The sequence below is a fragment of the Scylla paramamosain genome, chromosome 10, assembly GCF_035594125.1.
Source record: "Scylla paramamosain isolate STU-SP2022 chromosome 10, ASM3559412v1, whole genome shotgun sequence".
NCBI classification, from domain to species: Eukaryota; Metazoa; Arthropoda; class Malacostraca; order Decapoda; family Portunidae; genus Scylla; species Scylla paramamosain.
Window position 1 is genome coordinate 4045001 of NC_087160.1, and position 25514 is coordinate 4070514.

The 25514-nt window shown below is 41.4% G+C and overlaps 2 protein-coding genes across 3 annotated transcripts in view; one reads left to right on the forward strand and one right to left on the reverse strand.

The window, feature by feature from the left end:
• The window catches only part of LOC135104129 (keratin-associated protein 5-5-like), a 6666-nt gene extending 4027 nt beyond the window's left edge, over positions 1 to 2639 (forward strand). Inside the window, exons 6-7 of the mRNA XM_064011161.1 lie at positions 576 to 815; positions 2375 to 2639. Coding sequence (XP_063867231.1) covers positions 576 to 755 — 180 coding nt within the window. The 3' untranslated portion in view covers positions 756 to 815; positions 2375 to 2639. The remainder of the gene's footprint in view (positions 1 to 575; positions 816 to 2374) is intronic.
• Positions 1 to 3558, reverse strand: part of LOC135104128 (uncharacterized) — a 41097-nt gene extending 37539 nt beyond the window's left edge. For both annotated transcript variants that reach the window (XM_064011158.1, XM_064011157.1), the window contains exon 1: positions 3333 to 3558. In XM_064011158.1, the coding sequence (XP_063867228.1) occupies positions 3333 to 3344 (12 nt within the window). In that variant the 5' untranslated portion in view covers positions 3345 to 3558. The remainder of the gene's footprint in view (positions 1 to 3332) is intronic.
• Positions 3559 to 25514: the final 21956 nt, after the last annotated feature.

Here is a 25514-nt window from a genome sequence, read left to right on the forward strand (position 1 = left end):
CGATATTCCGGCGACACTCTTGAGCTCAGGCATCGTCAACCTCCCTGTGTTACCAGCCTCCTAACACGCAAATTCCTTCACAAAAGGAATTCCGTAACTGCCAAAACTATACTTATCTTCTTTATATAACGGATTATACTGATTCATTTGGGTTACACTAATTCTCTTAGGACATTGTATAACAGAGTATACTGATTCTTCTAGGTTATACTGATATGTACTGTATTTGAAATAGAGCACACTTATCCGTTTAATATATAAACTAGAATGATTCCCTTAATTTAATGTACAGAGCAACTATTTTATGTTTTCTTCATTAATACGCAGAACTACGAGTACATTTCGTTAACTTTTATTTATCTATTATTTATTTATCTATTTATTCTTTTGCGCTCTTAACTTGGGATTTGTGTTGTATTTTTCACCATCTGCTGTTAGTACAGAATTATGGATCCTAAATACTGCTTGAAAAGTAAACTGAAATAGTTTTCAGTCCAGTTCTATGAAATTATGCATCTGATTTTGATTAATATAATTAGAAATGTAATAATCTTCTTTCATGGTATTCATTCCAGTGTTGGAATGCGACCTGCCTCGCCGATGACAACCCTGTAGTTTTTCAAGGAGGGTGTAATGTTATTGGTGACTACAGACTCAAGCCTGATTGTGGTGTCGCGTGCTGTAAGCTGTGCAAGCCAGACTCACTGTGCTGCAGTGAAGGAGGGAGATGCTACAAAGGTAGTTGTCCCCCCTGACCTTCACGTGGCACCAACTGGAAGTTGCAATGATAATGACAACTGCCTATGCTGTGTTTAGTAAGTATTTGTATATATATTTTTGCTCTTTTTAGTTCGATATATCTGTTCACTGATCTACTTTTGCCTCGGTTACAGTGAACAAGACTCGACATTTGTGGTTTTTATAGCAGTGTCACCCAACTCATGGATATTCTTTGCTCGTATCACTCTCGTCTACAATTACTAACAAATGTTTTATATATATATATATATATATATATATATATATATATAATATATATATATATATATATATATATATATATATATATATATATATATATATATACATATACATATATATATACATATACATATATATATACATATATATATATATATTATATATATATATATATATATATATATATATATATATATATATATATATATATATATATATATATACATATATATATACATATATATATATATATATATATATACATATATATATATATATATATATATATATATATATATATATATATATATATATATATATATATATATATATATATATATATATATATATATACATATATATATATATATATATATATATATATATATATATATATATATATATATATATATATATATATATATATATACATACATATATATATATATATATATATATATATATATATATATATACATATATATATATTATATATATATATATATATATATATATATATATATATATATATATATATATATATATATATATATATATATATATATATATATACTATATATATATATATATATATATATATATATATATATATATAATATATATATATATATATATAATATACATATATATATATACATATATATATACATATATATATACATATATATATACATATATATATACATATACATATATATATACATTATATATATACATATATATATACATATATATATATATATATATATATATATATACATATATATATACATATATATATACATATATATATACATATATATATATATATATATATATATATATATATATATATATATATATATATATATATATATATATATATATATATATATATATATATATATATATATATATATATATATATATATATATATATATATAGATAGATAGATAGATAGATAGATAGATAGATAGATAGACAGATAGATGGACAGATACTAACACATCGTCTTCAATGACATTACTATATAGCCTGTGTGATATAACAATATTAATCTCTGCCTAAACACAACAAACAGAACCTCTCACAAATGCTCCCTTGGAACCTATTAAAAGTATCCAAATATAAGTGGCCCTCATGTGTAGGATACACGTCTATGCTAATGAAATGAACAATATTAATTATTTCGCTTACTAAGCTAATACGTGGAAACTTTATGAACTTCCGTGACGAGATGAAACATATCCAATTGTAATTTCTTCAACAGGGATACTTGATGCTAAGGCGAACAATAAATGAATAGTAAAGAAATAAAACATATTGAAAAATAAGGTTTAGTTTGTAACAAGAATGGCGCCATCAATAAGGGTATGTTTTCTTTCTTTCCAGAAAGTGTTCCAAGTGCATGATCCTCTCAACAGGTGACCCCACGCCGTGTCCTGGCCGCCGAGCAACACACCTACGCACGTCTAGACAGTTTCCTTGTATCATTTACTTTTTTGTTATGTCATTACCAGGCACCAATCTCTGCTAAATCAGAAGAAAAAATATGACATTTTATATATTACAAATTGGCACACGGAACGTTTCCTTTTTCTTTTAGCATTATAAAAAGTAAAAAAAAAAAAAAAATAAAATAAATAGATAAATACAAGCAAGTAATAATATTTTATTTTCCTGATATCGTGACGAGAAGAGCACGAGCCAAGATGTGTGTGTTGAGGGTGCTAGCGGGACGAATGGGGTGTTTCGTGTACGACAGAAAAGCCTTGTGACAACGGTGAGGAAGGTGGTGGTGATGAAGGGGTCGATGGTTCATAAACAGGATCCACAGGCAGGAAAATCGTTACCTCGGTGGCTAGTAAGTGGCCAGCGGTTACATGAAATGGATCTTCTAATGGACTGACTTAAGGCGCTGCAAGAAGGAAGGTATATAGTGAATGCGTAATAATAAATACGAGAAGGAACTCTGTTCGAATATGATAAAACAAGGCAAAAATGAAATGAAATAAAATAAAAAAATGAAAATAAATAAAATAAAATAGAGAAAAAATTTCAACTCTGGCCAAAATAAGGAAGTTCTAAAAGCTCATGAAGAAGCAATCATTACAGTAAGGCTGCAGTCTGTCACTCTACGGGACCTGGTGCACGTGTACATATATGATCCATCTCGACCCTGTCCATACACTGCGTCCCGAGGGATAACGCCGTGAAGCACTAGGCGTCACTGGGAGGTAACACGGACAATGTTTTGATACATTTGATGCATGATGACAGAGGGACAACAACAACAATAACTGCTACTACTACACCACATACCACCATTTGATGAGAGACCAGCACTTACCCTTCGAGGCATCTAGACAGTGTTGAATCATTTAACCATCGGAACAACCTCCACAGCTGCACCTCCAGGCTCTAAGGCACCTACTACATGCTGGTTCAGTTAGGCACACGCTAAGCACACCAGGAGCACCCCCAACACGCAACACGCACGTCCCATGCTCTAGTGCAGAACTGATCAGGTCCGGTAGCATGTTGCCTACATCTCTGTTTACTCGCCGTGACTGAAAAAGAAAATGGCAGTGAATGTGGCAATGTGGTGCTTCAACTAGCTTCTTTGAGTCGTTTGAACGTAAGTGTGCTTCGTTTGGGTGCATCAGCCTGTGGGACTATTTTACATTAACATAGGTTTCTGTAAACATGAAGGGGATTATGGGGTATTACACTACAACCCTGTTATTCTTACCTTAGTAGCAAAAGGGTGATGGACAACATTCAAAAAGTTTAAAAGTCAGTCTTCTAAACAATTAGTAAAATAATGAGGTAGTTTCAGTGTGTTAGTCCATCCCTCACAACAATCTCTTCTCCACCTGCTTGCCTTTACGTAGCACCTCAACCTGTCACACACAGTACTTGTAACGCGCGCTCGTGGGCCACGCTTTGATGTGGGAGAGGCTGGGATGGTCTGGGAGAGGTTGGAATGGTCTGGGAGAGGCTGGGACGGTCGGGTGTAGGACGATTTGGCCACGGATGATTTGCCCACGGACAATTTGGCCACGGGATGTCACCGTAGGACGTTTTGGCCACGGGAACTTCCCAAGGTGGACGTTTTGGCCATGAAACATATTTACTGTAATATATATTATATTTTGTATTATTTACATATTTTCACAATTATTATTAATATTCGTATTTATTACCTAACCTAACCTAACCTAACCTAACCTAACCTAACCTAACCTAACAGAACAGATTAGAGAACTTTTTTGGATAATAAAACAGACTAAAGATTTTTTCCTTTACTTAATAAGCAAGCTACTAAGTGCAATAGATTCCTAGTATTTTCTCCCGTGGCCAAAATGTCCTACCCACCGTGGCCAAAACGTCCTAGGGTGACATCCCGTGGCCAAATCGTCCGTGGCCAAATCGTCCGTGGCCAAATTGTCCGGATTCCGGGACGGTCTGGGAGAGGCTGGGATGGTCTGAGAGAGGCTGGGATGGTCTGGGAGAAGCTAGCATGGTCTGGGAGAAGCTAGCATGGTCTGGGATGGTCTAGGAGAGGCTGGGATGATCTGGGATGGTCTGAGAGAAGCTAAGATGGTCTGGGAGAGGTATATTTATCTGGCCGAGGAGGCGGTGCACGAGGGGCGGCGAGGCAGGAGGCAAGATTACGGTATATTCTCGTGTGTCTGTCTGTCAGTCTGTCACTCAGTCTGTGTGTGTACATGTGTTGGTGTGGTACTAAGTGTGGTGAGTTAAAGTGGCTATGCAGTGCTTTGAAAATTAATGGTGTTTAGGATGTGTGGTGGTGATTGTGGTAAAGACGTGTACGTGTGGTGGTGGTGGTGGTGGTGGTGGTGGTGGTGCTTGTGACGGAGGCAGGTGTGGTGGGTGTTACTTGTGGTTCGGTGGTAATTAAAATGCTTGAAACAGGTCCAATGGAAATTGTGGTTTTCAAATTTTTTTTTTTTCACGTAATGGTAGTTTAACAAACATTCCTATAACAAACGGCAGTGGAAGGTTACATGGGTATTTAAGGATGTTTTCTTCCTCTGATAATGACAGTGTAACAAGCATTCCGTGCACATGACAGGCGGTAGTGGAAGTAACTGGGGTCTTCAACGTTGTTTTTCTTTACGAGTGGTAACAGTCCAACGAGCTGCAGTATAATTCAGTTGTTAATGGCTGTATAACGAAAGCATTCTGCATCTATGACATGCTGCAGTGAAAGGTATTGGGGGTTTTCAAAGCGTTTTTACGAATATAATAGTCTAACTGCAGCTTTAACAGACTGTAGTTGAAGTAATTGGAGTTTTCAGAGATGTTTTCATGAGTAGTGGTGGTTTAACAGGCATTCTGCTCCTTTAACATGGCACATTGGAAGTTGTTGGGGCATCCAGTGGTTTTCATGGCCGTACAGCGATAGTTAAACAAGTACTCTGCAGTCTGCACGTATAACAGACGTCATTCATCGTGTCTTCAACAACGACAACTGGAATCTTCTTTTGTCACATCTGAAACCTTTTTCTTTCGAGTGATCCACGCATGCCCCATGTCCCCTTACGTAGTAGTTATGTTGTGTAGGGAACACACTTCTGACCTATTCTGTCTTTCCGTGTGTGTGTGTGTGTGTGTGTGTGTGTGGTGTGTGTGTGTCCATACAAACAATCCTAGTGTTCTAAATGTTTAACAAGATGACCAAAGCAGCAGTGAGGGGGTAATTTTTAATATTGTTAGTGTAACCCCCGTAGAATATTTACAGTTCACTGCAGAAAACGGACGAATGTTTTAAGGGTAACAAAAATTGCTTTCGTTGGTGAGGAGAAGTAAATGTTATCACTGTTTTAACTTCACAGTCAGTTCTCCAGAGGCTATCATGACACTGCTGCTCTGGGTTACCTATGGGAACCTTGAATGCTTTAAGAGTAAAAGAAGTCCTTGCTGGTGGAACTGGTTAATAAAATAACTTTATTGCTGATGGGACAGTTAATATAATCATTCACTTCTTGCTCGTTGGACTACTAAAAAATCATAATTCTCTTTCCTTGTTTTCCTTTCACTCCTCATTCCTCCTCCAAGAGTTACCTTGATACCTTTCACTCCTCAATGAGCCACCTTGCAGCAGATCCTGACAGCACACAAGGCTCATTCTTCACCACGGGGTCCTACTACAAAGGAACAAAAGGGAACACTCATACAACAATAACACACATAAAACATCAACAGCAACAGCAGCAACAACACACAAACAGAAATCCCTCCAGCAGCCAACCCAGTAACCCAACCCCTCCATCCACACCCACTCACAGTGTCAACTCATTATGGAAAAAAAACAAAAAACTTTCCACTCGAGTCACAAAACGTTAACTCCTAACGAAACATGCATAGTTATACTGAATAAAAAAATAAATAAATATAAATGTAGAGTGTGTCTTTGAATACTCCTTTACAAAACACACACACACACACACACACACACACACACATTAGGGAGACGTAGAGGACGAGAACTGATTAGAGGTATTTAAGGGGTAAAAGGAACATAACAAGAGTAATACAGGCAATATTCTTAGGGTTAATAATACGTAAAGGAATTAAATAACAGGTTCAAGCTTGAGAAAAAAAAATCATTCACCGAAAGTTTTGGATGAGTGCAATAGACTCAGTAATCATTGTTAGTGTCGAGTCAACAGAAAGCTTTAAAAGAAGACTAAATATACACCCATGTATAGGGATGGCATACACATTTTACAAAAGCCCGACGAGTTCTTGCAGCTTTCCCAATGTTCTGCTGCTAAAACTTCAATGCCAATGAAACTAAAAGAGTGTTAGATGAATGGAACAGACTTAGTAATGAGATAGTTAGTGTTGAGTCATTAGGGAGCTTTCAAAATAAGCGCATTTGTGAGCGAAGGTGAAAATAGGTATATGTTTCCATCAGTGACTGCCACGTGTAGACCTGATGACTTCTTGCACCTTCCCTTTTTTTTATTATGTTCTTGTGTTCTTATTACTTCTCCCACACAGCCCTTCACCGGAGCGGACATGGCGCGGAGTCAAAACAAGATGTCGGCGCAAGAAACCTGGCGCTTCTGGAAAGGATGATCGGTGGCGATGGTGGTGGTGGTGGTGGTGGAGGAGGAAGGAAGATAAAGGGAAGGGTCAGGATGGGCGTGAGGGAAATGGCGGTTCGGGTCTTGATAAAAGTTAGTGAAGAAGGAAACTGAAAGGATGGGAAGAAAGGAATGATCGACAAGGGGAAAACAAAGGAAGTGGCTGATAAAGGGTGGGAAAGGAAAGAAACTGAATGGATGGGTGTGAACGGAAAGAGGTGGTAAAGAGCGGAAAAATGAAAACAGAAGAGTATAAAACTATTGTTTTATAGAAAGATAAAAATATAGTGTGATGATAAAAAATGGAGATATGGGGAGATAAAAAAAAAAGACAGGAAAAAGAATAAAAGGAAGGGAAAGACAAAACAAAAAACAAAACAAAAAAAACTAGAGAGATAGAGTAACGAAATAGAGAAAAATTAAACTGAGAGAATGGATAACAAAAAGAAAAAAAAGAGGAATGAAAAGATGAAATAAAGAAAACCGAAAGATGGGAAGAAAGAGAGAGAAAAAAAAAATGAGTGCAACAGGAGACAAAAACTGACGAAGGAAAGAACAAAGCGCGAGAAACAAAATACAAAGGGTTAGAAGGGAGATAAATAAAGAGAACGTGGTGAACATGTAAGGGGAGACAGGAGAGAAGGGAGAGGGAGAGTAGGGAAGGGAGACAAGGAGGTTAGGAGAGAAGGGAGAGGGAGAGAAGACGAGATCTGTAAAATGAAATAAGAGAAAACATTGGAAAAAGCAATAAAAGCGTGCAAGGGATTCGGGACTCCCGTGTCAGACGTGAAGGGGGTGGAGAGAGAGAGAGAGAGAGAGAGAGAGAGAGAGAGAGAGAGAGAGAGAGAGAGAGAGAGAGAGAGAGAGAGAGAGAGAGAGAGAGAGAGAGAGAGAGAGAGAGAGAGAGAGAGAGAGAGAGAGAGAGAGAGAGAGAGAGAGAGAGGATAAAAACAAACAAAATTAGTTGATGCTTGAGAAAAAAAAAGTAGAAACATTAAGAATTAGTTGACGCTTGAAAGAAAAGTAAACACAAAACAGAATTAGTTGATGTAAAAAAAAGTAAAAACAAGTAAAATTAGTTGGTACTTAAAAAGAAACGAAAAATAAATATACATAATTAGTCGTTGGTAAAAAAAAAAAAAGTAAAAAGAGGCAGAGTTACTAGATGTTTAAAAGTTCAAACAAACAGAATTAGTTGGTGCTTGGAAAAAAAAAAGAAGTTAATATAAATAAAATTACTTAGTGCTTCAGGAAAAGAAAAAGAGAGAAAAGCAAACAAAATCAGGAAAAAAACAAACAGACAAACAAACAAACAGATTTAGCTGGTGTTTGAAAAGAAAAAAGTAAGAAAAATATGAAAAAAAAAGGAGGAAAAATCATATACTAATATTTTAAGAACTAAAGAAGACAACGAAAAGTTAAAGTATATATAAAAAAAATAAGAAAAGGATAAAAAAAAAAATAGAGTAAAGAGAGATAGAAAGAAGAAAGATGTGCTGTGACTAAGAGTTTATGACTTTTCTTTATTAATGTTTACACTCAAACTCTTCATCATTCGCCACTGCAGAAGGAGTCCCGGGAGTGGCGGCAGAGGTCTCGCTTATTATTCTGTGTGCACTCAAGACGGCAATTGCTGACGACGCCCACATCATCCTCGGCTCGGCAAACCTCAACGAGTGCTCACTAGATGGCACCAAAGACACTGAAGTGGCCGCGTGTGTATGTGTGTATGTGTGTGTGTGTGTGTGTTTCATCATATTTTTCTTTGAAGCTATGGGTCTTTTTTTCTTTTTTTTTTTTTTGCATATAAGCACACCTCTCTCTCTCTCTCTCTCTCTCTCTCTCTCTCTCTCTCTCTCTCTCTCTCTCTCTCTCTCTCTCTCTCTCTCTCTCTCTCTCTCTCTCTCATAGGTGATTTAAGTACCATATTCTGAAACACTTCTGGCCAGACCTCCACTACTTTCAAAAGGCTGAAGAAGAACTTACACGTGTTTCCAAGGGTGTTCTTACGGTTGCAGTGGCAGATTATCAAGATGCCTACATTATTAACGGAAGAAACACTCTTGAGAACCCTGCTAATCATTTCTGTGGCCTTTGAATTAGTCGTGGTGAGAGAGCAAAGCATTTCTACAAACGGGCCTTAACCTCATTAACACGTAGTCAACAAATGAAAGCAGCACGGAAGACTTGATTAGCACTTCACTCCGCTGACCAATGAACTGTGTGATGTGAGGCGCAGCTCTGTTGTCTGTTTTTTCAAACGTGGACACAACTGCGGCTGTTTTGCGTCAGCGAGGTTGGTTTTTACTTCACATGAATCTTGTCAAGGCTTTCATGTGAAGGGAAAAGGGAATAATCGAAGAGGCGGAAGCGGAGGAGGAGGAGGAGGAGGAGGAGGTAAAGGAAAATATACAAGGCGTTGTTTCCATGGCATCAATGACTATATTCTGAAACACTCACGCTGCATCTCCACTACTTTCAAAAGGCTCTCGTTGAAGTTACACGGGTTTTTAAGGGTGTTGCTACGGCCCTAGTGACAGATTAACAAGAGTTCTATATTATTTAAGGAGAAACAGTCTTGAGAGCCCGGCTAATCATCTCTGTGGCCTTTGAAAACAGTCGTGGTGAGAGATTAAAGCGTTTCTTAATACTGGCCTTCCAAGACATAACGATCACCTCTGTCTTCCTCCAGCTGGCGCTCCACGAAAACAACAGGGAGGGCGTGGCGCTGAGTGATGACGAGGTGGCCATGTTCCGCAGGCGCCTCTTAGCCGAGGAGGAGATGCCCCTGCAGAACCTTTCCTCCCTCAGCGCTATCAAGAGAATTAAAGACCACGCGGGTGAGTCCTGGTAGTGCTTAGTCTGCGGCAAGCCTGACGAGGAGTCCAAGAATCGCTTCTTGAGGAGTGCTGAGATCTGGGTCACGATGCTGAGAGCAGGAAGGAAAATCACTTTTGTGAATTGTAATGCTCGATTTTACTGGTACTATGTATTGAACCAACAGCTTCGTAGCACAAAGGCTGCGGTGGTTATGTAGTTATATGACGTGTTGTACTTGAGGGAGAGTTGCTGGTGTTGTTAGAGGTGGTGGTGGTGGTGGTGGTGGTGACAGTAGTGAGGCTATGCGTGGTTGGTTGGTACACACTTGCCAGGGTAATAAAGGGTTTGAATGTAAACAGTAATAAAGAAAAGTCATAAACTCCAAGTCACACCACACCGCAAAGGAACTCCCGTAAAAAAAAAAAAAAAAAAAAAAAAAAAACAATGTATTGCTGTTACTTTTCTCCCCCATTTCAAAATTACTGTCAATTGCATATTTTCACTGTTTATTTACAACCTCCTCTTCCTTTCCCGCCGCCAAAAGTGCCCGTTGCAGGTGACTAAGGACGGACAGGTGCAGCCCATGTGCGAGATGCCCACGATCCCTGACAGTGACATCCCCGTGCAGGGCAGCAAGTGGATCCTGCCCACAGAGGCGGTGCACCAGGCCGCGTCTCGTCCGGCAGGCCTTGTGGCTCGGCAGTTGTGTGGACTTTGTTCCTAAGCAATGATTTGATATTTTTTTTACCAACATTATCAGTAAAGCTGTTGAGGAATAAAATAAGTGCATGACAACATTGCAAAATACATTGTTGTACGTTGTTACTTAGCTTAGTCATAGTGTGCATTAACAATTTGACGATTGCTATGACTAATGTGTTATGTTGTGTTCCGCAGATTTTATATAAGATAAGAAATGCTACTTTTTACTGGATCACCATATATCATTTATTATGTGTGTGTGTGTGTGTGTGTGTGTGTGTGTGTGTGTGTGTGTGTGTGTGTGTGTGTGTGTGTGTGTGTGATTCACCTACGGTCGTCAGCTGGTCACCCAGCCAGCCGTTCCCCCACGGAAAGAGCTCAGAGCTCATAGTGACCGATCTTTGGGTAAGACTGAGACCACTGACACACCACACACCGGGACAGCGAGGTCACAACCCCTCGGGTTACATCCCGTACCTACTTGCTGCTACGTGAACAGGGGCTACACATTAAAAGGCTCGCCCATTTGTTTTGTAGCGCCCGGGATTCGAACCCGGGTGTGTGTGTGTGTGTGTGTGTGTGTGTGTGTGTGTGTGTGTGTGTGTGTGTGTGTGTGTGTGTGCGTGTTATGGATGAGATGAGAATGTTACCGCATAGAGATATAGTAGAACAAGACTCGGTGAGGGAGTGGAGACCAGACAGGATCGGGTGGGGGAAGGCGGAGGGCGGGAGGCTGTAGGCGGGAGGCAGGCAGGAGGGAGGGAGGCAGGGACAAGTGTGGCCGGGGGTGGCGGAGAGGTGTGTAGGGGAGGGCTTATGGTCTTGTTTCACGGCCCGACGCGCTGGTCGTTATGAGAAACAAGGGCGGGGAGCTGCTGCCCTGTGTTGAGCACGAGACTTCCGGGAGAGTGAGAGGGAGGCTGGGAGGAGAAGGAAGAGTGGGGCTTGAAAGGGAGAAAAGAGGGAGACTGGCAGGGCGAGAGGGAAATGTGAGGCTGGAAAGAGAGGGGAGAATGAGGGCGGGGAGAGTGAGGCTGGGAAGAGAGGGGAGAGGAAAGCTGAAACGAGTGGTCAGTAGGAGGATGAGGCAGTGAAAGGGAAGAGGGAGGCTGGAAAGAGGAAGAGTGACCAGAAAGAAAAGAGCTGAAGAAAAACAGGAAAGCAGGAGGATGGGAAATTGAGAGGGAAGAGAGGAAAGAATGGGTGGGGAGAAAGGCCGAGAGGGAGGCTGGGAGAGTGACAGGAGAGAGAGAAGGAAAGGGCGCCAAATAAGGACGCATCGTATCCTATATGAAAAGTAAGGTGACACAGAATACACCTTAACTATATGGATTTTAAGCACCAACCCAACGAGTGACTAGATTCATATGATGGGGTCTGAACAAAGGTAGCAGGAAAAGGTAAAAGAGGCCCACTGAAGGTGCTAGGACAGTCCCAAAAACAAATAAAATATACGACAAGTGTCTTGCAATATAGAAGGAGAGTTACTAGTTAAAGAGATAAAAGACTGAGAATACTGGATGACTCTTGCAGTACGAAGGTGGACTGAATAGAAATGAAAGTAATAATTTCATATGCAGCAAGGCCGCGAGAGGAGGAGAGGCATGCAGTTAGCAAGATCAGAAGAGCAGTTGACATGAAAGTAGCGACAGAAGAACCTTGCAGCGAAAAGAGAGAAGGGTAAAGACAGTCAGTAAGAGAAGAGTTGATGAGACGAAATACTTAGAGTGGTAGATGAATAAATAGAACGGCAGACGAATGGAATGGTCCCAGCAATCAAGTAGTTAGCGCCAAGTCATTAGGGAGCTTTAAAACAAGATCAAACAAATTCATGGATGGGGATGATCGCTGGAAATAGGAAGGCGAGTTTCATACAGGGCCTGCCACGTGTAGGCCTGACAGTTTTTTTGAAGCTTTCCTTATCTTCTTATGCTCCCATCCTGTTTAGGAGAGCAGTATGAATGGAACCCTCGTAAGTGTGAAGCGTACTCCATAGATAGGCGGATAAGACAGGAAGGGGGAGCAAAACTGGTGGAGAATGATTCAAAATGTGGACGAAAAGACGAAAATGTGTGATCTGCCCAGGTCAAGTTGTGGGAGACGTGAGATAGTGGAGAGGAACGGGAAGGCTGAGGAGAGTGGCCGGCAGGGGAAGGGTGCTGGGGGTGGCAAGGAGGTGAGTCAGGTAAACAGGGTGCCTTCCTTTTACCCCAGTGAGGAAATGAAGATGCCACGACACGAGAGTGGCGAGCAGGGCATTCTTGGGGTCACGGCAGCGCCTCCTTCAGGATAACACACGGAGGAATAACGACACTGGTAACAGTATAATAAAAACATGCATATTGTTGGTAAGACACAGTAACACACACACACACACACACACACACACACACACACACACACACACACACACACACACACACACACACACACACACGTACAGCTGTGACCAGGCAGGAGGAGAGGGTTACACAAAGCCTCCCACCGCTGTTATATTTCTTGAGGGAGTTAGACTTGACCCGGTAAATCTATCAAGGCTCTACTGTCTGTGTGTGTGTGTGTGTGTGTGTGTGTGTGTGTGTGTGTGTGTGTCTGTGTGTGTGTGTGTGTGTGTGTATAAAGATCCACCTGTACTTACTCTTCAGGTTGAGCATTTTGTAGGAGTGTTAGGTAATATAGAAGTAGGAGCAAAAGCGAGTTTATTTATTTGTTGATTTGTTTATTTATTTACTTTGTGCTAAGAAGGTGAAGGTGAAAGGATTATGTTCACTTTCTTACTTCCCTACAAAAGTTAATACCGCAGTTAATACTACAATTAATAATGTTAATAATAGTGGGGATGGCGAACTCACAACCCACCACCACAACCACCACCACCACCACCACCACCACCACTGCCTCCTCGTCCCTCACTCCCCCAACTGGCGCCTCCACGTTCCTCAATTTCATTATATTAATCCTCACAAGAGACGTCACAGGGAGCAGGAAAGGACAACTACCACCACCACCACCACCACCACCACCACCACCGGCACTAGACAGCCATTTCATTCCTCTCTCTCTCTCTCTCTCTCTCTCTCTCTCTCTCTCTCTCTCTCTCTCTCTCTCTCTCTCTCTCTCTCTCTCTCTCTCTCTCTCCCGTTCCTTTCTCCACACACACACTACTACTACTACTACTACTCTTCCTTCCATCATCTTGTTATTCCTTGTTACATATATCAAACACACAAACACCATTTCCTCCTCCTCCTCCTCCTCCTCCTCCTCCTCTTCTTCCCATAACTGTAGTCTTCGTGATCTCCATTAGCGCATCTCCAACATCTGACATCTGTCTCATCAACTGCGCCAGTCCTTGTCTAAGTTTACCCGGAGGAGGAAGAGGAGGAGCAGGATAATGTGCCTAACTTTAATAAAACTACAATAAACAAGATAAAACAACAGAAAAAAAACACGTAAAAAAAAAGAGGAAGGAAGAGGAGAAGAAGGAACAGGACGGTTATTATGTTAAGTAACTAATATGAAAAAAAGGAAAAAAAAAAAAAAAAAAGAAACTCAAGAAACTCAACCCATTTTTCTTCGCTCTAACACGTCCAAAACTTCACAAAACTGTATCAACACCAGAGTACCCCAACGTAAAACACGGACACTAGACAAAACATAATAAGCAAAGCAGAATTATCCACAAAAAGTCATCTCTCAATATTTTTTTCTTCTCTCAATACTAAAACACTAAATAAAGTACATTTTCACACGAGAGAGAGAGAGAGTGTGTGTGTGTGTGTGTGTGTGTGTGTGTGTGTGTGTGTGTGTGTGTGTGTGTGTGTGTGTGTGTGTGTGTGTGTGTGTCAATCTCAGCCAATATGTACTGTTTCTCTAATTTAGGTTTCGCCCTTTCCTAACCCAAGCTCACATTTCCTCCCCTACCTGCACCTTTACTGGTAGCATAATGACCCCACACAGCCTGGAGGAGGAGGAGGAGGAGGAGGATGGAAGGAAGAAGAAAAAGAGAAGGAATAAAGGAAGAAGGATGGAATGAAGACGAGGAGAAAGGAGGAAGGAAAGGAAGAGAAGAGTGGAAGGAAGGAAGAAGGAATGAAGGAGGAAGAGAAGAGAGAAAGGAAGGAAGGAAGGAAGGAAGGAAGGGAGATGGAAGTAAGAGGAGAAGGGAATATGAAAAGGAGGAAGGATGAAAGAAAGGAAGTGGAGAAGGGAGGAGGAAAGAAAAAAAGAAAGGAAGAAAAAAAAAGAAAGAGGAAGGAAGGAAGGAGGAGATGAAGGAGTTGGGTGGAAATGATTAATAACGCAAGGTCTGACAACAAGAAACACAAGACAAGCTGTACCATGAATCGCGAGGTGACACAATTTCCAGGAGCAGGAACACAAGGTTTATGAAGGAGGCAACACTAAGAGTAACACATTAAACACAGTCACCCACGTCTCTCCTTCAGCCTCTTCATCTTCGCTTCCTACTTCGTATTCCGTATCAAGAACTGGTGTCAAGCGCTGTACGAGTATATATATGAATCTTCAAGTATGTACCTGTTACTTTCACTAACTGCAATTTAAGTTTGTCTCTGTCTCACCTGTCCGTCTATTGATTTGCTTCACCTTTTGTAATTCAAGTTCATCTCTCCATTTCTCTTTCCGTCCCTGAATCGGCCTATCCTACTCCCTGCAACTCAAGTATATCTCTCCTTTTTTTTTTCTCTCCGTCCCCTCCACTTATCTCTCTGTCTCACTCTTTATCTCTCCACTGATCTCTCCGCACTCTCTATAACTCAAATTTATCTCTCCATCTCACTCTCAGTCTCCCCGCGATGTCTCCCACTCTTCGCCACTCCAGTTTATCCCTCCATCTCTTTCTTTCTGCCCCTCAACCTTGCTCCTCCTCCAACAGGTGTTCTTCATGGCCTTCAGCCTCGCCGTAACACCTTGAAACACCCCGGCGGAAGGTCTGACACTAACTCGAGGTGACCCAAAACAGCTTACACAAAAGTTCACAGTGCTTTTTCAACTTTACAACACGTACGGGAAACATCGCATCCCTGTGTTTGTTTATTTTTTTTTTTAAGTTTAACTGCATCGAGAGATTTCATGTAAATAGCACAAATAGCCTTGCCTCTTCTATATCTATGCCTCTTAGACACACACACACACAGGTCAGTATTCAGACAGGTTTTGCTCTCTCAACGTAAGTATTTTCAAAGGCCACAGAAATGTTTAGCCGGGTTCTCAAGGGTGTTTCTCCCGTTAATACTGTAGAAATCTTGTTCACCTGTCACTAGAACCATTAAAACGCCCTTAAAAACCTGTGTTAACTTTAACTAGGGGCTTTTGAACGTAATGGAGCGCAAGTGTATTAGAATATGGTACACACACACACACACACACACACACACACACACACACACACACACACACACACACACACACACACACACACACACACACACACACCCACCATTCAAAGCCCCTCACGAACGAATCACTGAAACCCTTCGTTCCAGAACCAAACCAACACATTTCACTCAAGACACTCTACGGGCACCTCACCTCAGTTTCACCCTCCTTCCATCCTTTCCTCCCTTCCAGTACGAGACAACTTTTATAGAGTGGAACATATTACGAAGTCTCCCCTGCAGTCCGGCACAGGGAGAGAAGACTGCTCCAGCCACCCACATAAGCCTGGGAGCAGTTTCTCGACCGTTCAGCCCTTCAACCTCACAACGTAGCGTCCCCTTAAGGCTATTCGGGACATATTAGTAAGCCAATTAGAGGGATGTAGGCTGATTTTACAAGGGTTCCGGGAGCTGATAAGGTAGGGTGCGTGGATGAGCTAACTGGTGGAGAGGAGAAGGGAGGTATGGTATTGGTATCGTGGTGTGTTATTAGTACTAGATACATCTCTACTTCATTGGGATAAGGAGGTATTTGTTGTGGTTCGCAATAGTTATTTTTTTTTTCGTGGTGTGAGATCAAAGGACGGTCTCTAGAAATGACCTGGCCGATCTTAGCCGAGTCTTCCCGAGATATGTCATCGTGGTTTTTCTCGATCAGTAACTTTAAGAAATTCCTTTTGAGTTTTTTTTTTTTTTTTTTACATCTCTCTCTCTCTCTCTCTCTCTCTCTCTCTCTCTCTCTCTCTCTCTCTCTCTCTCTCTCTCTCTCTCTCTCTCTCTCTCTCTCTCTCTCTCTCTCTCTCTCTCTCTCTTTCCTTCACCATCTACTTTCTTTTTTTATTTCTCATCTTTGAATTTTACCTGCTTCTCCTCCTCTTCTCTTCCTCTTCCACATTTTGTACTTGATTTATCACTTCTATTCCGTTTCCTTTCCTTTTAACTATCTTCCTCAGTTCTCTTTTCTCCTCTCTGTCCTCTTCTCTTCTTCCTTTACTTCACCCATCTCTCCTACCTTTCCTCTATTCTTACCCTTCCTATCCAATCTATGTCTCCCTCACCTCTACTCTTCTCCTTCCAATCTCTGTGTTTCATCCATCTCTACACACTTCTCTCTTCTCTTCTACCTTTCCTACCTTCTCTCTCCTCTTCAACGTCCCCCATATCTCCTCATTTCCCTTTTCACTATTTCTCCCTGTCTTTATGCCCCTTCCATCTCTGGCTTTGTCGTCTTCCCCAACACCTCTGCCCTCTATTCCCAGGAGCCTCGTGTGTGTCGACGGAATATCATCTGGCAGGAGGGAAGAAAGCTGTGGCTGGTGGTGGGATGTTGTAGTTAAGCTAAATCTTTTATTCTGGCCCTCTCTCAGTGTCTTTTTATTTGCTCTCCTTCTCTCCCTTCTTCCTGCCTCGCGTATCCTCTCTATCAGCATCACGTTTAGCGGTAGTGTTTCTTTGCGATTTATGGTTCAGTTTGGTGTTTTTTTTTGTTTTGTTCCTTGTCTTCGTTACACGTCAAAGCAAACAGGAGACGTGGTAGGTTGGGTGCTTGTGTGCCGTTTTCTTTTTTTCTTTCTTTTCTCCGTCTCCTACTTCTTTTATTTCTACTGTTTCCTCCTCTTTCTAATTCTTCATCTCCTTTTCTATTCCTTTTCTAAATTTATATGAAAATGTCCGCTGATGAGAGAGAGAGAGAGAGAGAGAGAGAGAGAGAGAGAGAGAGAGAGAGAGAGAGAGAGAGAGAGAGAGAGAGAGAGAGAGAGAGAGAGAGAGAGAGAGAGAGAGAGAGAGAGAGAGAGAGAGAGAGAGAGAGAGAGAGAGAGAGAGAGAGAGAGAGAGAGCAAAAGGCTTATCCAAAGTAGAAGTGTCTTGAGATCTTCCTCTCAAAAGAATTCAAGTCACAGGAAGGGGGAAATACAGAAGCAGACAGGGTGTTCTACTGAGGCCCCTTTGTCTACTCCTCCTCCTCCTCCTCCTCCTCCTTTTCCTTCTTCTACTTTCCTGTATTTCATCCTCTTCTTTCTCTTCCTCCCCTATCTGCTACTTCATCATAAAGTGAATAATAGTCTCCGTTCATTCTCTCCTATGAATATTCCATGAGAGTGTGTGAGCGTTTTTTTTTTTTTCCCCAAGTGAATGATACATTTACCAATTGTTTCCATGCTACCACAAGCTGATGATAAGTGGAGGGTGGGGAGGAGCCTTCTGCTGTGCTAGAAGGTTTGTTGTCGTTTGGGTATCTTGTGTAATCCAGCTCATTTTGTTCTAAGTCTTCTTCCTCCCCCTCCTTCTCCTAGTACTCCTTCCCTTCCTTCTTCTTTTACTCTCCTCCTTCTCCACCTCTTTCTCCTTCGTCTTCTGCTCTCTCTTCCTTCACAGCACCACCAAAACTCAAACTTACTCACAGCGGGTTTGGCTCAGTTAGGTTAGGTAAGGTTAGATAAGATTAGGTTAGGTAAGGTTAAGTTATGTTACGTTAGGTTTGGTTGCGTTAAGTTAGGTTAAGTTAGGGTCGGTTAGGTTACGTAAAATAAGGTTAAGTTAGGTTAGTTAAGGTTGGGTTACGTGAATTTAGGTTAGTTAAGATTATGTTACGTAAAGTTGGGTTAAATTAGGTTAGGTTAATTCCAGGTCGGTTCCAACCCTCAACACTGCCCTGGACGGAAGAAATCACTTAAATCATATGAAGAAATCCATCACGAAAGGGTCAGATCCCCTCTTCAGACCTCTAATCCATCACGGAGCGGCGCCTGTCTCCTTTCATTACGCCCCGAGCCCTTGATGGATGCCGCGTCAGCCACTTCGGTAGAGATAACCAGTTCCTGAGCCTGAGACGAATGCGGCATCTGGTAGGCACTCTGTATTGCTACCCTGCCTCAGCCTCCTCCTCATAGCGTGGGGGAAAAAAAAAAAAGGGAGCGTGTGCGTTAATGGGTAAATGAGGTGAAAGGCGTAAAGAAAACAAAGAAGGGTTCAGTAAAGGCGATACCAAGTTAGAACACTTATAGGTGGTTATAAGCTACACAAATTTGGGCTTAAAATAGAGATAAGCGGGTACTGGTTCGCATGGATAGGGATGTGGATGAGAGGAAGAAATTTGATAAGTAGGTAGTGTAAGGACGTTCCATTGTTTCAAGGTGAGGTGGAATAACCTCATTCGTAGAAATGGCAGGTGATGGGTTTTGAGTGCTCAGGAACTAACCTATTCTAAAAAAAAACATTGTATAAATAAAAGTGAATAAACAGATAATTAAGTGAATAAATAAATAAGCAAATAAACTAAGTTCTTATGTATACGAGAGGAAAACGAGACATCGGGTGTGTTAATGGAGGATGAAGAAGAGGAAAGGAAATACACAAAAAAAAAAAAAAAAAAAGAAAGGTAGAGGAAGAAAGGAAGAAAAAAGGGTGTTATTCAGGAATAAACAAAGAAGGATCTGACATACAAGAAAAAGAAACAAAAACATGAAAAAAAAAAGAAAAGAAGAAAGAAATACAATTGGGTTTTTGACGGGAACAAAACGAAAGTAAAGGACAGAGATGGAAGGGAGAAAATGGAGACGGAATTAGAAGAGAAGAAAAAGGAGGTGGAAGATGAGAAGATATAGGTGGAGAGGGAGATGGAGATAAAAGGGGAGAAGATGGAGGTGGAAGGGGAGAAGAAAGTAGAAAAGAGGAGAGAAGTTGATTCCTTCGGTGTGTGTGTGTGTGTGTGTGTGTGTGTGTGTGTGTGTGTGTGTGTGTGTGTGTGTGTGTGTGTGCGTGTGTAAGCTGTACTCTTGATGTGGTTGGGAGCAACTCCATTAAATATTGCTAATAAGATTTCTGCAAGATGAAAGAGTGTGAGGAGAGAGAGAGAGAGAGAGAGAGAGAGAGAGAGAGAGAGAGAGAGAGAGAGAGAGAGAGAGAGAGAGAGAGAGAGAGAGAGAGAGAGAGAGAGAGAGAGAGAGATAAAAGAAAGGAAGAATGAATGACTAAATGAGAGAGAGAGAGAGAGAGAGAGAGAGAGAGAGAGAGAGAGAGAGAGAGAGAGAGAGAGAGAGAGAGAGAGAGAGAGAGAGAGAATTTTCACGGTCAGTTTCATTAACAACATTAAATCTTCTAGAGGGAAGAAATCTTAAAAAAAAAAAAAAATAATAATAATAAATAAAATCGTACACAAATTTACTCATTTTCGTCTTTCAGTTAAGAAAAAAAAATCATGTATTCAAATTCAAATAACCATTTCTCGATGTTTTAATTTCCTTTTGGCTCTCTCTCTCTCTCTCTCTCTCTCTCTCTCTCTCTCTCTCTCTCTCTCTCTCTCTCTCTCTCTCTCTCTCTCTCTGACGGTTCATTTTTCTTTCTTTCATTTTGCAAACAGAATATTAATTTTTCTAAACAACGAAATTCAACTTCAGAAAGGAGGAGGAGGAGGAGGAGGAGGAGGAGGAGGAGGAGGAGGAGGAGGAAGAGGAGGAGGAGGAGGAGGAGGAGGGGGAAGGAAGGAAGAGCTCTCAGTAATGCGATTAAATGCTGATTAATATTCTCTGCCTTAAGATATTTGAAAGGAGAATGAGAACAGAGAGAGAGAGAGAGAGAGAGAGAGAGAGAGAGAGAGAGAGAGAGAGAGAGAGAGAGAGAGAGAGAGAGAGAGAGAGAGAGAGAGAGAGAGAGAGAGAGAGAGAGAGATGACATTATCGTTGTCATTGTGTTCAAGGAAGGAAGGAAGGAAATAGAGAAGGGAAGAGAAAGAATGACAAAGGATAGAAGGAAGAAAAAGAGAAGGAAGAAGAGATAAAGTATAGGCAAAGAGGAGAGGGAAGAGGGAGAGAAAATTATTACCTGTCACACACACACACACACACACACACACACACACACACACACACACACACACACACACACACACACACACACACACACACAGACACTTAAAATAAATTATATTGAGAAAGGGGGAAGATCAACGAAAAGAAGAGCTACTCGTATGATGACGAAGTGGTGGTGGTGCTGGAGGTGGTGGTGGTAATAGTAGTAGTAGTAGTAGTAGTAGTAGTAGTAGTAGTAGTAGTAGTAGTAACAGTAGTAGTAGTTGGAATAGTGGTCGTGGAAGAAGTCATGAAAGAAGAAGAAGAAGAAGAAGAAGAAGAAGAAGAAGAAGAAGAAGAAGAAGAAGAAGAAGAAGAAGAAGAAGAAGAAGAAGAAGAAGAAGAAGAAGAAGAAGAAGAAGAAGAAGAAGAAGAAGAAGAAGAAGAAGAAGAAGAAGAAGAAGAAGCAGAAGAAACAGAAGAAGAAGAAGAAGAAACAGAAGAAGAAGAAGAAGAAACAGAAGAAACAGAAGAAGAAGAAGAGCAACAACAACAACAACAACAACAACAACAACAACAACAAGAGCAGCAACAGCAGCAGCAACAACAAAAGAAGGAAAAAAGAAAGAAAGAAAAAGAAAGAAAATGATAAAAAGAAACCAAAGAAATAAAACAAAAATGGAGGAAAAGAAAGAAAAGATGGAAGGAGAGAAAGAATGAAGGTGAGAGCCAATAATTTGATACATTGAAGCGAAAACTCATAACTTTCACCTTCATGCTCAAATCTCTCTCTCTCTCTCTCTCTCTCTCTCTCTCTCTCTCTCTCTCTCTCTCTCTCTCTCTCTCTCTCTTTACTCTTGTTATTGTTGTTGCTGTTATTGTTGTTGTTGTTGTTGTTGTTGTTGTTGTTGTTGGTGGTGGTGGTGGTATAATTACAGTTGCTGCTGGTGATGATAGTGATGATAATGTTAATGATGGTAGTGATGATTCTGCTGGTATATAATTATTATTTATTTATTTATTACTGGTCATTATCCCCTCATTAATCTTATTTTTCACCAATTTCTTCTTTATAATTCTTATTCTTACTAGTGTTCCTCGTATTGTTTTCATTCTTGACCTTACTAAACAACAAGAACACGAAAAACAACAACGATTACTACTACTACTACTACTACTACTACTACTACTACTACTACTACCACCACTAGCAACAACAACACTCGGTAACCTGTACCCACATAACACCTGCCCTGATTCTGTGACTGCAATGTTCGGAAATTCATCACCCCAATTTCTTTTTCCCCCTCTCTCAGTGTTCCAATTCGTAACACTCACAAAGGCCGGACGAGTGTTGCAGGTGCCATAAATCATCGCTCATCGCGGGTCCAAACGTTTGTACTCGTTGCAAAAGAGAGAGAGAGAGAGAGAGAGAGAGAGAGAGAGAGAGAGAGAGAGAGAGAGAGAGAGAGAGAGAGAGAGAGAGAGAGAGAGAGAGAGAGAGAGAGAGAGAGAGAGAGAGAGAGATAGAGAATGATAAAGAAAAAATTGTATTCATCGCTAATTGAAAAAAAAAAAAAGATGAAAAGAAGAGAGAAAAAAAAAAAAACAAAGCTTGTCATTGTGATGGGGATATAGTTCTGCTGAAGGTCTTCTCCCCTCCCTCCGCCTCACCTGACCTGACCTGACCTGACCTGACGTAACCTAACCAAACCTAACTTATCCTAACCTAACCTAACCTAACCTACCCTAACCTATCCTAACCTAACCTGACTTTACCAAACCAAACGAAAGCTAACCTACCCTAACATAACCTACCCTGGCCAAACCTAACTTATCCTAACCTAATCTAACCTAACACTCACCTACCCTCTTTTTGTCGCCGCTCAATTATAACCTTAAAAGAGAGAGAGAGAGAGAGAGAGAGAGAGAGAGAGAGAGAGAGAGAGAGAGAGAGAGAGAGAGAGAGAGAGAGAGAGAGAGAGAGAGAGAGAGAGAAAACGGGCCCACTGAGATTTAAGTCACAAAGATAACACGCCTATAGACTACCTTATATTTAATCATGAATTCTCAACGACAAAACTGACATTCCCAATCGAGTCCCCAGCATCAGTTCTCGTCCCCACCACAGCTGGTCGTCCCCAAAGCACACACGGCTCCCAACCTCTTGAACACCCCCTCCCACTCACCCCCGAGCCTACAGACACTCCTGCTGCAATATCCCGGCATGATTGTTGTCCATTGTGCGGTGTCTTGAGTCATCTCCTGAGGGCTGTGGGGCGTTAAGGGTGGATAATTAGATCTTCTAGAGGTCACGGAGTTAACAGCATGGAGGAGGACTTGGAGGTGGATGGCAGGCTCTTGTTTGTTGTTGTTGTTATTGTTGTTGTTGTTGTTGTTGTTGTTTCTTCTTTTCTTCTTCTTCTTGCAGTTACCAGTATGCCATCATTTTCACTTTTCTTCTTAAATTTTCAACATCTTCTTTGAATTATGTACATCACGTTTTTCTTTTTTTTTTTTTTTACATAATTACATTGTTTCTGTCAAATATTTCCATCCCTTTCCTTCTTCCCTCTCTCCTCGACCTTCCCTTCCCCTTTCCTCCCTTCACGAGCTTTTCTCCTTCCCTCCCCCTTTTCCTCCCTTCACAATCTTTCTTTCTTTTCTTCCCCCTTTCTTCTCTTCACGAGCTTTTCTCCTTCCCCTTCTCCTTTTCCTCCTTCCATAACCTATCGTTTCTTCTTTCCCTTACCGATCTTTCCTTCCCTTCCCATTTCCTCCCTTCACGACCTTTCCTCCTTCATTTTCCCCCTTTCCTTCCCCCATAACCTTTCCTTCCTCATCCTCTCCTCTTTTCCATCCTTACACCTTCCTTCCCTCCCTCCACAACCTTTGCTCTCCTTCTCTTCCTTTAATCTCCCTCTCCTGCCTCCACAACCTTTCCTCCTCCTCTTCCCTTCCCTTCCTCCCAGCGCGTAGCAATTCCCTCCCTCAGAAGCAGCAACGCCGTGGCCTCGAGGGGGATCACCGTTGCCTCGTAGCGGGAGTCTCGAAATGAAAGTTATAAAAGCTTTCATGATGCGTCCATTATACCGCAGAGAGATAAAAGAGGAATGGCAAGGATTTACATTCTGTGTGTGTGTGTGTGTGTGTGTGTGTGTGTGTGTGTGTGTGTGTGTGTGTGTGTGTGTGTGTGTGTGTGTGTGTGTAGGTTTGAGAGTTTGGGAGAGTTTGAGGGTTTGTAAGAGAGAGTTTGAGAGTTGGAGGGAGGGAGGGAGGGAGGGAGGGAAGGAGGGAGGGAGGGAGGGAGAGGGACAGGAGGTAGGTAGGTAGGTAGGTAGGTAGGTAGGTAGGTAGGTAGGTAGGTAGGTAGGTAGGTAGGTAGGTAGGTAGAGAGAGAGAGAGAGAGAGAGAGAGAGAGAGAGAGAGAGAGAGAGAGAGAGAGAGAGAGAGAGAGAGAGAGAGAGAGAGAGAGAGAGAGAGAGAGAGAGAGAGAGAGAGAGAGAGAGAGAGAGAGAGAGAGAGAGAGAAACCTTCATAAGCCCTTCCTCCTCCTCCTCCTCCTTTGCCTCCACTTCCTCCACTTCATCCTCCTCCTCTTCCCCCTCAACAACTAAATCACAACAAGTCCAATAGAAAAAAAAAAAAAAAAAAAAAAAAAAAAAAAAAAAACTAACCTATTTCTTTCCCTTCAGGATTTACTCACTACCTCGTTCGCCTTCCGTTGGCGCAGCGCTGGAGGAGACCTGGCCTCTGGAAAGCTGGATCTGGGAACCTGGAAATGCTAGCGAACGGGTGAAAAGGTCCTTGAAAACAGAGAATGAAAGAGGCAGAAAGAGAAACAGGATAAAAGGGAAGAAGAATTAATGAAACAAAAACACACAGACATTACATAAAGAGAGAGAGAGAGAGAGAGGGAGAGATAGACACACACAGAGAAAGAGAAGACTTAGTTATCATTTCCACGTCCTTTTCTCATTCCCATCTCGTTGCAAGGCAGTGAAGGGAAGCAAAGGCCCGTGTGTTGTGTTTTGCAGTGAGGGGTCGTGATGGAAGGCCCGCCCCGCTGCTGCTGCCTGGCTGGAGGTTAAAGAGGAGAAGGAAAGCTGCTTGTAATTGCTTTCTCCGCCCAGCTGTTCTGCCTGCGTGTGGCGCCGCCTTGACTAGACTAATATGAATGCGGTTGCGGCTGTTGGGTTTTATATTAATCTTTTTGCTGCTAAGAGGTTGGAGAAAGGAATGAGAGGAGAAGAGAGGAGAGGACAGGAGAGAGAGAGAGAGAGAGAGAGAGAGAGAGAGAGAGAGAGAGAGAGAGAGAGAGAGAGAGAGAGAGAGAGAGAGAGAGAGAGAGAGAGAGAGGTAGTTTTAAGCCACCATACGTCAAAAACATGACTCATTCGATAAATCCGTTAAAAAGATAAAACGACATTAAAGAAACCATGTGAGGAATTGAATTATATCGAGAGAGAGAGAGAGAGAGAGAGAGAGAGAGAGAGAGAGAGAGAGAGAGAGAGAGAGAGAGAGAGAGAGAGAGAGAGAGAGAGAGAGAGAGAGAGAGAGAGAGAGAGAGAGAGAGAGAGAGAGTGCAAAAAAAAAAAAAATGTACAAAGTGTTTATTCAAGTCTGTCACCACGGAGGGAAAGAAAATAAGGAAACGTCAGAGAACGGGAAAATTGCAGGCCGGCATTTCCGCATATTGGACCTG